A 13,974-nucleotide genomic window follows, 5' to 3' on the forward strand; every position below is an offset into this window, starting at 1 on the left:
GCGGTTGAAGATGATGTTGAAGACTTGAAATAATGTCCATTGAAAATCATTCTTTTGGATCTCTGTTTCTTTCACTCTTCTTTTTAAAATTTTTTATTGCAGTGTAATTGATTTGTTTCTTTCACTCTTATTTTTTTCACTTATTTTTTGTTTTGTAATTATTTCCTAAATTTTACATGTATATTTTTACAAGCATGAATTACATCTTATGTACATATAAGCTCTTAAGTGAAGTTAAAACCAGAAGGCTTGCCATGTATTTCTTTTATGTTTCAGCCTTGACCGTTTTTCACCTTCTGGAGTAAATTGAAGTTGTGTATTGAATGATGAAGTGGATCAATTTAAAAGCATAGCACATAGACTGATACTTAACTGTAAAAAATCATACTGTAGTTAGATGCTATACTGTTGCTCCACTCAAATTGTGGACATAATTGAGACTAGCAAAAGTTGTTTGAAAGTAGTTTTGACTGCTCCTGGATGTATTTTTATTCTTGTCATCCTTTTATCTCATTAATTCAAAACTGTATTTTATATTACAGTGATAATTTTCTCATGCCGTGAGGTATCAATGATTTTAAAAAGTAACAGACAAAAAGCATTAAAGGACTCCCCTGACATTCATTCATATATATGAAGACGTTCTTAACTACATTTAAACTATTTTGTTTGTGCTGTGGCAGTGAATTTCTGTTATCTTTGAAGTGTGGATGAATTTACAGTGTTCCTGGGTTCTCTAAAGTTCTATTTCGGGGGAAAAAAGTTACAGAATTATATCCTTTATTTATTTTATTATTTTTTTTTAAAATAAATCTATTTATTTATTTATGGCTGAGTTGGGTCTTCGTTGCTGTGCGCAGGCTTCTCATTGTGGTGGCTTCTCCTGTTGTAGAGCATGGGCTCTAGGCGTGTGGGGCTCGAGTTGTGGCTCGCAGGCTCTAGAGCTCAGGCTCAGTAGTTGTGGCGCACGGGCTTAGTTGCTCCACGGCATGTGAGATCTTCCCGGACCAGGGCTCGAACCCATGTCCCCTGCATTGACAGGTGGATTCTTAACCACCGCGCCACCAGGGAGGCCCTATCCTTTAAATAATACCATTTGGCCCAGAATTCTAAAAAGAGGGTCTACAGAGTTGTCGGGTAAAGAGTGATGGTGAAGATGTGTCTGAAGCTTTCTGAAAGGTGGAGTCACTTGTCAAAAAGGAGTTTGTTTATTTATTTATTTATTTATTTATTTATTTATTTTTGGCTGCGTTGGGTCTTCGTTGCTGCCCGCGGGCTTTCTCTAGTTGCAGTGAGCGGGGGCTGCTCTTCGTTGCGGTGCACGGGCTTCTCATTGCGGTGGCCTCTCTTGTTGCGGAGCACGGGCACAGGCTTCAGTAGTTGTGGCGTGTGGGCTCAGTAATTGTGGCTCATGGGCTCTATAGTGCAGGCTAAGCAGTTGTGGCACACTGGCCTAGTTCCTCCGCAGCATGTGGGATCCTCCCGGACCAGGGCTGGAACCCGTGTCCCCTGCATTGGCAGGCAGATTCTTAACCACTGCACCACCAGGGAAGCCCCAGGACTGTCTTCTTGTTGTTGCTCTTTTCACTCTTTGTTTAAGTTGGATGTAGCATAGTGAAAGCTGTCTAATTTTAGTATTAACCCTAAATTTTGTTTTTGCTTGCTGTCAGCTTTTGTAAAATTAACCAATTTTACCAGAAGACTTACAGAATAATATGGTGACCATTGTATTACTATTGTAATTGTTGTTATTATTTAGAGTCAGAGCTCCCCCAGAGTATCTTACTTTAGTTGCTGTGTGCTTCCCACTTCTATAGAATGAAGGATTTCCAGCACAGAAAAAAGAAAAAAAAATAAGAGCAAGATGAGGATTTCTGGAGTTGAGTTATATTTGAATCTAGGGCTTAAGGGTTCAAATTTTATCCTATAAAATTATGGCTCTGCATAAAGTACAAATAAAACTGTGTAATATCTTATGAAAATAAGATCATGTCCATTAGAATGGACCTTTGAGTCATTTAATCTTTTCATTAACCTCTAGGGTAGACTGTATTTCAGTGAAAGTTCTTCAGCCATCATGTATCTTTATGTAAACAGCAAAATTTCATCAAAGAAAATACTCAGACTTAGAAATTGTTCTTGCATCTGTGTTGTATTTTTGTTGGATTATAAACATTTCTGGCTATGATACTGATTCTAGGAAGTTCTTCTTCTGATAATAATAGACTTTAATAATCGATAGGTAACTCCTGTCCCTCCTGCAGAGAATAATGGGGGACAGGGAGACAAAACATATAAAATATCGAAAGCATCACAGAGCTACAAATACACTAAAAAAATGTTTCTCATATCTGAGAAGGAGCCTCAGAGGAGTCATCTCTTACTTGGGGTTGCTTTTCTCTAACGGGTATGTGTTCAGTTCCAGAAAAGGCTGCTAAGAATCTAAGGGGAACTTTCAACAGACTCACAGGGGCCAACAAAGACGGACACTGATTTAAAATATATATATATCGACCTTTGGATTGGGGATGCTAACATAATCCAGAGTCTCAGTTTTTTTTTTCAGTTTTTCATGTAAAACTATTAGGGATATGAGGAGGCAGGCCATGTAATGAAATAAGAGAAAAAGCAGACAATAGAAATGAACCCACAAGGGGTGCAGGTACTAGGAGTATCAGACAGTCTACATTTTAACTGTAGGTTTGGCACAGCTGAAGAGAGTGTGAATGAACTGGAATATGTATCAGAGTATTATCTAGACTGAGTCAGAACCAAAAGGGGGACATACAGAAAAGAATGTAAGAGACTTAGGACATTTGATGAAAAGGACATGTAATTAATGTCCCAGAAAGAGGAAAAAAGAAATGAGGCAGAAGAGGTGTAACTGAGGATTTTCTAAAATGGAGAAAAACATCAACCCTTGAATTCGAGAACCTTTACAAATTCTGAGCAGGATAAATACGCAAGAGACCCTTAAGAGACATGTAGAGAAATCATAGTCAAAAATTGGAAGCAATCATCCGCCTGTAGATGGTAGCCTCCTTCTCCCCTGAGTAGCAAAGACTGCTCCCATGTCCTGCCTCCTGTCTGTTGTACACAGTGGGGTGTTGCTCCAGGAACTTTTGCTGTGGGCAATAAACCCAATAGCCCTTACCCAATAAACCTTTGATGTCCCCCCACCAAAAAAAAATTGGAAGCAATCGAAATGTCATCAGCAGTAGAGTGATAAATAGTATCAGCCACACAATGGAATACTCAACAATGGAAACAGATGAACAACTACCTTCAGTGTGAGTGAAACAGATGAGATGTTGAGACGAGAGTACATACTACGTGATTTCATAGGCGAAGTTCAAAATAAGGCAGAACTTATCTTTGAAGTGGGGATATGGATGGCTTGTGGGAAAGGAGGGGAGTGACTGCGTGGAAAAGACATGAGAATCCTGGAAGTTTTCTGTGTGTTTATCTGGGTGGTGGTCGTAGAAGTACATATTCATTGTGAAGATGGTCATTGAGCTGTGCACTTAAGATTATAAACTTCATGTGTATGTGTTACTCTTTAACAACTAAAAACCCCCCTGAGACACTGAAGTAACTTCACTAGCAGACCAACACTAAAGAAATACTAAAAGGTTGTTCTTTAGGCAGAAGAGTTTAGATGCAGGAAGAAATCAAGAATCTGTAAAACTTGGGACTTCCCTTGTGGTCCAGTGGTTGAGAATCCGTCTCGCATTGCAGGAGGTGCCTCTTTGATCCCTGATCGGGGAACTAAGATCCCACATGCCGCGGGGCAACTGAGCCCGCGAGCTCTGGAGCCTGCGCGCCACAACTAGAGAGCCCGCACGCCGCAACTAGGACCTGATGCAGCCAAAAAATAAGTAAATAAATAAAATAAAAAAGAATATCTAAAACTCAAATAGTGGGTCTGGTACTTACTGGAATTCTGGGCAAATCACCTCTAGCTTCTAGGCCTTAATTTTCCTTGCATATAAGGAGGGATTTGGATTAAATCCTTCTGGGCCCCTTCTCTTAAAATTTATTCTGGGGATAGAGCATGGAAGAATTTGGTTGAGAGACCTTTTATTTTAGCAGTCCCCAACCTTTTTGGTGCCAGGGACTGGTTTTGTGGAAGACAGTTTTTCCACGGACGGTGGGGGGTGGAGGATGTTCCAGGAGGTGATGCAAGCGATGGGGGGATGGGGGGTGGCAGGTGAAGCTGTGCTCGTTTGGACTGCTACTGGTCCCAGGCCCAGGGGTTGGGGACCCTGTTTTATTTAGCCTGTAGAAACTAACACGATAAAATAAGAATTTGATGAAATAAGAAACTTTGAAATTAGGAGAAATTCAATAGTTGCAGTATAAACAAAGAAAACATTTGCTTTACTTATGTATGCACCAATGCTAAAGTGAAAAAAACCCTGCAGAATCTATTGAGCAGTATAGTTGATGTCTCACTTTACATAATTATATATAACTCTATCCCCTTTAAGTATGGGTAAGTGTACAAAATTAAAAAGCCCAGGGCTTCCCTGGTGGCGCAGTGGTTGAGAGTCCACCTGCCGATGCAGGGGACGGGTTCATGCCCCGGTCCGGGAGGATCCCACATGCCGCAGAGTGGCTGGGCCCGTGAGCCATGGCCGCTGAGCCTGCGCGTCCGGAGCCTGTGCGCCACAACGGGAGAGGCCACAACAGTGAGAGGCCCGCGTACTGCAAAAAAAAAAAAAAAAGCCCAGAGAATTCCCTGGTGGTCCAGTGGTTAGGACTTCACACTTTCACTGCTGTGGGGCCAGGGTCAATCCCTGGTCAGGGAACTAAGATCTCACAAGCTGCGTGACGCGGCCAAAATAAAAACAAAAACAAAACTTTATGGTATATACTTCATATTTGCCAGCGTATCTTTCTGCGGAGTGAAAGAATTCCTTTGGTTACTTGTTCTGTTTTGGTTTTGCCTGTTAAGATAAAAATATCTGGAAAAGGACAAAATTAGAAGCAGCAATGGGTAGGAATTTAGAAGTGAAAACAGAGTTGTTAGTGTTGGTAGTATTATGAGAGGCGCTTAGAGCTATAATAGGTGAAGGGGCCATAGACCTTTACCTAACGACAAAAGCTATTTTTGAAGAGAGATGACAGAATAATTCAGTGCTCTCGGGCCTTGTTTCTCAAAGCTTCAACATTACTCAAGAGGTAGTTAGAAATGCAGAATCTCAGGCCCCTCCCTAGACTTACTGATTTAGAATCTCTGTTTAAACAAGATTCCCAAGTGATCGTATGCATGTTAAGGTTTGAGAGGCACTATTACCTGTACATAATATTGTACCATTTTGAAGCTAACAGTAATATACGATGGAGTCCCCGTGTGAAGGTAGGAAAGCTGGGTCTCCTGTGTAATCCACCACCTACACTAATGCCTGGGAAATAGTCTAGAAGGCTGGCAGGTAATTGTAGACAGAGTTGCCTTAAGATGCTATGTCTAAATTACATGTACTTGCAAGTATTTTGGAGGGAAGTGCACTAGTATCTACAAATTACTTGAAATACATAGAGAAGATAGATTATTTAGCGGGGTGAATAAATAGAAAACGTGATAAAGCAAAAAGTAAAATAGTATAGAATCTATATGATGGACATATTTTTCACAGTAAAATTCTTTCAGCTTTATATGCTTTAAATTTTTCATAATAAAATGTTAGGGGGGAAGCTGTTATGAAAATGGGTATCATACACCAGACTATAATCTTTATATTTGTATATTTGCTTTATTTTATAATGTATTAATACTTTTCTCTTAGAAAAGAAAAAGTACCTTAGGAAGTACCCTGTGTACAGAACATAATGCTTTACTATATGCATTATCTCATGTAGTTTTTTTCTTCCCCTGCTGCACAGCTTGTGGGATCTTAGTTCCCTGACCAGGGATTGAACCTGGGCCATGGCAGTGAAAGCGCGCAGAGTCCTAACCACTGGACCTCCAGGGAAGTCCCTCTCATTTAGTCTTCATAACACTAATAGGTTGGGTATCATTGTGATTTGTAGCTGAGAATACCAAGACCTAGTTTAAATTACTTGCACAATCTCTAGCACAGAGAGTCTGACTTGGAGATGCTGGCTACCGCATTGCACAGTTCCGGGGCCGCCATTTCCAGTGTTGGCACAATAGAGCATCATTCACTTAGAGTACAAAGGGGAGAGTCCCCCTGGGGTTGTACAGCAAGGCTTCCTCACTATTCTCTTAGACTTGTGCAAAATGAAAAATTTAAATATTTTTCTGATGGGAGTTTTTAACTGTTCCGTGACTTTTCTTATGTGTTTTATTTTTCAAGATTCTTGGATCTCCCAGTCAGCATCCTTTCCCCGTAATCAGAAACAGCCAGGGGTGGATTCTTTATCACCAGTGGACTCACTTCCTAAACAGATCTTCCAGCCTTCTGTCCAACAGCAACCCACTAAACCAGCTAAAATCACTTGTGCAAACTGCAAAAAGCCTTTACAGAAGGGACAGACAGCTTATCAGCGAAAAGGATCAGCTCACCTCTTCTGTTCTACCACCTGCCTCTCTTCCTTCTCTCATAAGCGTACTCCAAAGAAGCGCAAGGTGACATGTAAAAAGTAAGCCGTACCTTTCAACATGCTTCCATATGATTGGATACTGGCAGTATGAATTTGTGTCCTGAATGTACTTAGAGAGTTGCGGAAGATTCGTGGATAGAATTGATGCACAGGTTTCTTCAAGTTTATGGAGCTTGAGTTGTCCTAGCATATGTCAGAGCTGTGGGTTATTTGTATTGTACTTACTCTTGGCAGGAAAATAGAGTTTAGGTATAGAAATAAATCAACCCTACCCCACCACTGCCTTTGCCTCACCCCCTTCCCCATCCTCTACCTTGGTTCTACCCGGTTGCTAACACCCTTTTTGAATGCTTCTAGAAGTCATAACCTGTGGCAAGGTCCTAAAGGTCATAACCTGTGACAACAAAATATTTTTATCTCTGAATATCTTGCCATATTATTTAGGAACTGTTAGCAATTAAACCAAAATGTGGATTTTTCTAGATCCAAAAGTTATAGTTGATTCTTAGGATTAAATCATGAGAAAATGAAAAATGTCAATTATTGTTCATATATATTTGACTTTTATTAAAATGCAATGTTCTTAGGGAGTTCCCTGGTGGCCTAGTGATTAAGATTCTGGGCTTTCACTGCCATGACCTGAGTTCAGTCCCTGGTGGGGGAAATGAGCCACTCAGCATGGCCAAAAAATAAGAATGCAGTGTTCTTAAATTGTGTCTATCCCTTGTGTTTCAGAGGTGCACCTGCAAAACAGGCTACTCTTGTTCCTCAAGGGGAGTCAAGTGAATCCTTCCAAAAATTTTGTGGTACGTCTTTGTCTCCCTATGAAGATAACCAGAATCTTCGAAAAAGAGTTCTGAATAAATCAAGATGTACAATCTGCAGTAAACTAACAGAGGTCTGTGATTTTATATCTTAAGTTATTATCTAGGTTAACAGCGATAATTTTAACTTTTAGGTGCTATTATATGTTCTGCCATCTACCTAATGGATGAGTCTTGAATCTACTCAGTGAAGTTGAAGGGAAGAATAAGCATATGTTAGAATTGTCTCATAACAAATGTCCCACCCCATAGTATGGGGGGTAATCATCCATTTGTGTGGAACTGAATGTATTCATAAAGAGAGCAGTAGTTTTATGGTGGATTTTGTTCTTATTAGCCACAGTAAATGAAAATGTAGGTTCAGGACATGAAGGAAACAACCAGTCCTACAAGAACACGTAGAACAGGTGGAGTGAAAGTATGTAGGTCACTTCACATTTCTTAGGCGGTATTGCCATCTTCCCAGGCATCCAGGGACTCCCCACTTAACATGGTCTTTGGTAACTGAATTTGGTCTGGATTACCCTGAAGCCGTGTAAATCCCAGACACAATTTTATCTTAGCTACCATAGAGCTGAGCAAAGCAAGAACTTAGGTATATACAGACTCCATCCTGAATGTGGGTGATACTGGTTCCCTTCGCCCACCCCCCACCCCAGTTTTCTAGGGCAGTGAAGTTTATAATACCTACAAATTCCCAATCCACTTATTTTTAAGCAGGTCATATCAAAACCTAACCATTTTCTGTAATTTTTTTTTATAAATTTATTTCTTTAATTTGTTTTTGGCTGTGTTGGGTCTTTGTTGCTGCACATGGGCTTTCTCTAGTTGTGGCAAGTGGGGGCTACTCTTCATTGTGGTGCGCAGGCTTCTCATTGTGGTGGCTTCTCTTGTTGCAGAGCAGGGGCTCTGGGCGCGAGGGCTTCAGTAATTGCAGCACGTGGGCTCAGTAGTTGTGGCTCACAGGCTCTGGAGCGCAAGCTCAATAGTTGTGGGGCAAGGTCTCAGTTGCTCTGCAGCATGTGGGATCTTCCCGGACCAGGGCTCGAACCCATGTCCCCTGCATTGGCAGGCGGATTCTCAACCACTGCACCACCAGGGAAGCCCCTGTAATTCTGAAATGTCTGATTTTGTTGCTTTTTGTTCTATGAATCTTACTTTTCCTTTTATAAAATCAAAGCACAATTTTACAAAGAAATCAAAGATAAAAATGAAAGAATAGTGAAATGTGCTTTTGTAAAGTCTTTTACGTGAATGTTTCATCCACTGAGAAATTACTAAAGGTTCTTTATTTCTGTTGAAAAAACTAGGTATCTCGTGTATGGTGCTAATCCAGTTCATTTATTTAATAAATTGGTTTTTGTTTTTAGATTCGGCATGAAGTCAGCGTTAACAACGTAACACATAAGCTGTGCAGTAACCAGTGCTTTAACAAGTACAGGTTGGCCAATGGTCTAGTGATGAATTGCTGTGAGCAGTGTGGGGAGTACCTGCCCAGCAAAGGTGCTGGAAACAATCTCCTAGTCATTGAAGGTCAGCAGATGAGATTTTGCTGCCAAAGTTGTGTTAACGAATATAAACAGGTAATTCTTTTTTAATGCGTTTTAAATGATCAAGTTTGCAGTAATTTCTCCCTTGATAGCTTACATGAAGCATATTTATCTTAGAATCTCATATGGTTCCATTTCTGTCAGTCTCTCATCTCATACTCAAATGAGTATTAAAATTAATTGTTGTAAGTAAGCTTGTTTTAAGTCTTTATGTTTTGCAGACGTTACAATGAGTAATTCTTTTCTCTACCGTTTTGCACTCCCACTGACAACTTGATAGTTCCAATTATTCTGTAGTCTCAACAAAATTTGGTGTTGTCTGTATTGATTTAATCTATTCTAGTGGGTATGAAATGATTATCTCATTGTGGTTTTAATTTCCTGATAACTACTGTTCCTTTCTCATCACTCATATATCTTCTTTTGTAAAGTATCCAAGTTTTAGCTCACTTTTTTTATTGGATTGTCTTTCTATTATTGAGTTGTAGGAATTCTTTTTATATATTCTGGATACATATCTTTTGTAAAATAAATGTGTTTAGAAGATTTTTCTCCTGGACAATGTTTTGTCTTTTCGTTTTCCTAATGTTGGTTTTGAAAAGCCCAAGTTTTAAATTTTGATAAAGTCCAGTTTACTATTTGCCTTTCTGATTAGTACTTTTTGTGTCTTGTTTAGGGACTCTGCCTACCAAGGTTATGAAGATATTTACCTATGTTGTCTTATAAGCTTTTTAGTTTTAGATTTTATGTTTACATCTGTGATCCATCTCAAGTTAATTTTGTGTATGGTGTGAGGTAGGGATTAAGGAAGTGTCATCTTCCTGATTTCAAGACATTAAAAACCTCAAAACATCGCATCATACACCATAAATTTGTACAGTTTTTATCAATTTTACTTCAGTAAACCTGGGAAAAAAGACATTAAAAAGCCATAGTAATCAAAGTGGTATGGTATTGGCATATAAACAAATAGATCAATAGAATAAACAGGCCAGAAATAGAACCACACAAATACAGTCAGTTGATTTTAGAAGAAAGTACAAAATCATTTGGATGGGAAAAGCAAGATTTTTTTCAGCAGATGGTGCTGGAACAATTTTTTTGTTGGTATGGACATAAATAAGCCAGACCTCAGATTATCCCACACAAACATTAATTAAAAAAAAATAATTTAACATGGATCCTCAATGTAAAACCAGGAATGTTCTTAACCCCATTTCACTGGACGAGGGTTTAAATGGTTAGCTTTTAAGGAAAAGTAACTCTGAAGTGCGAGGCTTATTACACAGTAGAGGAAACAGTGGATACCCATAGTTGATTTTTTAGTTTTTGCAAGGAAGGCTTATTTATGTTATCTTTATTATCTTCTTCGTATATATTATGCCTCATATTTAACAAAGCTTTTGGGTGCAGCTTATAGAAGATTGCAGTCACGTTATCGTTTCAAAAGAGTACATGTCAAAACTACCTTCTGCTTGAGGGCAGACAGCAGAAGCAAGAAGAACTACAATTCTGCAGACTGTGGAAGGAAAGCCACATTCACAGAAAGATAAACAAAATGAAAAGGCAGAGGACTTTGTACCAGATGAAGGAACAAGATAAAACCCCAGAAAAACAACTAAATGAAGTGGAGATAGGCAACCTTCCAGAAAAATAATTCAGAATAATGATAGTGAAGATGATCTAGGACCTCAGAAAAAGAATGGAGGCAAAGATCAAGAAGATGCAAGAAATATTTAACAAAGACCTAGAAGAATTAAAGAACAAACACCTAGAAGAATTAAAGAACAACAGAGATGAACAATACAATAACTGAAATGAAAAATACACTAGGAGGAATCAGTAGCAGAATAACTGAGGCAGAAGAATGGGTAAGTGACCTGGAGGACAGAATGGTGGAATTCACTGCTGCAGAACAGAATAAAGAAAAAAAATGAAAAGAAATGAAGGCAGCCTAAGAGACCTCTGGGACAACATTAAACGCAACAACATTCGCATTATAGGGGGTGTCCCAGAAGGAGAAGAGAGAGAGGAAGGACCTGAGAAAATATTTGAAGAGATTATAGTCGAAAGCTTCCCTAATATGGGAGAAGAAATAGCCACCAAAGTCCAGGAAGCACAGAGAGCCCCAGGCAGGATAAACCCAAGGAGAAACAAGCTGAGACACATAGTAATCAAACTGGCAAAAATTAAAGACAAAGAAAAATTCTTGAAAAGAACAAGGGAAAAACGACAAATAACATACAAGGGAACTCCCATCAGGTTAACAGCTGATTTCTCAGCAGAATACAAGCCAGAAGGGAGTGGCCTGATACATTTAAACTGATAAAAGGGAAGAACCTACAACCAAGATTACCCAGCAAGGATCTCATTCAGATTCAACGGAGAAATCAAAAGCTTTACAGACAAACAAAAGCTAAGAGAATTCAGCACCACCAAACCAGCTCTACAGCAAATGCCAAAGGAACTTCTCTAAGTGGGAAACACAAGAGAAGAAAAGGACCTACAAAAACAAATGCATAACAATTAAGAAAATGGTCATAGGAACATCCACATAGATAATTACCTTAAACGTGAATGGATTAAATGCTCCAACTAAAAGACACAGGCTCACTGAATGGTTACAGAAACAAGACCCATATATATGCTGTCTACAAGAGACCCGCTTCAGACCTAGACACACATACAGACTGAAAGTGAGGGGATGGAAAAAGATATTCCATGCAAATGGAAATCAAAAGAAAGCTGGAGTAGCAATACTCATACAGATAAAATAGACTTTAAAATAATGTTACAAGAGACAAGGAAGGACACTACATAATGATCAAGGGATCAATCCAAGAAGAATTTATAAGAATTATAAATATATATATGCACCCAACATAGGAGCACCTCAATACATAAGACAACGGCTAGCAGCTATAAAAGAGGAAATCGACAGTAACACAATAATAGTGGGGGGCTTTAACACCTCACTTACACCAATGGACAGATCATCCAGACAGAAAAGTAATAAGGAAACACAAGCTTTAAATGACAAAATAGACCAGATAGATTTAATTGATATTTATAGGACATTCCATCCAAAAACGGCAGATTACACTTTCTTCTCAAGTGCACACGGAAAGTTCTCCAGGATAGATCACATCTTGGGTCACAAATCAAGCCTCAGTAAATTTAAGAAAATTGAAATCATATCAAGTATCTTTTCTGACCACAGCGCTATGAAATTAGAAATCAATTACAGGGATAAAAATGTAGAAAACGCAAACAATTGGAGGCTAAATGATATGTTACTAAATAACCAAGAGATCTCTAAAGAAATCAAAGAGGAAATTAAAAAATACCTAGAGACAAGTTACAATGAAAACACAACGATCCAAAGCCTATGGGATTCAGCAAAAGCAGTTCTAAGAGGAAAGTATATAGCAATACAAGCCTACTTCAAGAAACAAGAAAAACCTCAAACAATCTAAACTTACACCTAAAGGAACTAGAGAAAGAAGAACAAACAAAACCCAAAATTAGTAGAAGGAAATAAATCATAGAAGATCAGAGCAGAATAAATGAAATAGAAACAAAACAATAGCAAAGATCAATAAAACTAAAAGCTGGCTCTTTGAGAAGATAAACAAAATTAATAAACCTTTAGCCAGACTCATCAAGAAAAAGAGGGAGAGGACTCAAATCAATAAAATTAGAAATAAAAAAGGAGAAGTTACAACAGACACTGCAGAAATACAAAGCATCCTAAGATAGACTACTACAAGCAACTCTATGCTAATAAAATGGACAACCTGGAAGAAATGGACAAATTCTTAGAAATGTATAACCTTCCAAGACTGAACCAGGAAGAGGTAGAAAATATGAACAGACCAATCACAAGTAATGAAATTGAAACTGTGATTTAAAATATTCCAACAACCAAAAGTCCAAGACCAGATGGCTTCACAGGTGAATTCTATCAAACATTTAGAGAAGAGCTAACACCCATCCTTCTCAAACTCTTCCAAAAAATTGCAGAGGAAGGAACACTCCCAAACTCATTCTATAAGTCCACCATCACTCTGATACCAAGACCAGACAAAGACACCAAAAAAAAAAAAGAAAATTACAGACCTGTATCACTGATGAATATAGATACAGAAATCCTCAACAAAATACTTGCAAACAGAATCCAATAACACACTAAAAGGATCATACACCATGATCAAGTGGGATTTATCCCAGGGATGCAAGGATTCTTCAGTATACGCAAATCAATCCGTGTGATACAGCATATTAACAAATTGAAGAATAAAAACCATATGATCATCTCAAAAGACGCAGAAAATCTTTTGACAAAAGTCAACACCCATTTATGATAAAAACTGTCCAGAAAGTGAGCATAGAGGGAACCTACCTCAACATAATAAAGGCCATATATGACAAACCCACAGCAAACATCATTCTCAATGGTGAAAAACTGGAAGCATCTCCTCTAAGATTAGGAAAAAGACAAGGATGTCCGCTCTCACCACAGTTATTCAACATAGTTTTGGAAGTCCTAGCCATAGCAGTCAGAGAAGAAAAAGAAATCAAAGGAATACAAATCGGAAAAGAAGAAGTAAAACTGTCACTGTTTGCAGATGACATGATACTATACATAGAGAATCCTGAAGATGCCACCAGGAAACTACTAGAGCTCATCAATGAATTTGGTAAAGTTGCAGGATACAAATTTAATGCACGTAAATCTCTTGCATTTCTATACACTAACAACAAAAGATCAGAAAGAGAAATTAAGGAAACAATCCCATTCACCATTGCAACAAAAAGAATAAAATACCTAAGAAATAAACCTACCTAAGGAGACAAAAGATCTGTATGCAGTAAAGTATAAGACTCTGATGAAAGAAATTAAAGATGGTACAAACAGATGGAGAGATATACCATGTTCTTGGATTGGAAGAATCAATATTGTGAAAATGACTATACTCCCCAAAGCAAACTACAGATTCAATGCAATCCCAATCAAATTACCAGTGGCACTT

The 13,974-nt window shown here is 38.5% G+C and overlaps 1 protein-coding gene across 5 annotated transcripts in view; it reads left to right on the forward strand.

Annotated features, from left to right (window-relative positions):
* The window catches only part of ZMYM5 (zinc finger MYM-type containing 5), a 90,673-nt gene that overhangs the window by 70,564 nt on the left and 6,135 nt on the right, over positions 1-13,974 (forward strand). For all 5 annotated transcript variants that reach the window (XM_067713854.1, XM_067713855.1, XM_067713856.1 and 2 more), the window contains 3 exons: positions 6,321-6,606; positions 7,303-7,465; positions 8,762-8,974. In XM_067713854.1, the coding sequence (XP_067569955.1) occupies positions 6,321-6,606; positions 7,303-7,465; positions 8,762-8,974 (662 nt within the window). The remainder of the gene's footprint in view (positions 1-6,320; positions 6,607-7,302; positions 7,466-8,761; positions 8,975-13,974) is intronic.

Source organism: Pseudorca crassidens, chromosome 18 (assembly GCF_039906515.1).
Source record: "Pseudorca crassidens isolate mPseCra1 chromosome 18, mPseCra1.hap1, whole genome shotgun sequence".
NCBI classification, from domain to species: domain Eukaryota; kingdom Metazoa; phylum Chordata; class Mammalia; order Artiodactyla; family Delphinidae; genus Pseudorca; species Pseudorca crassidens.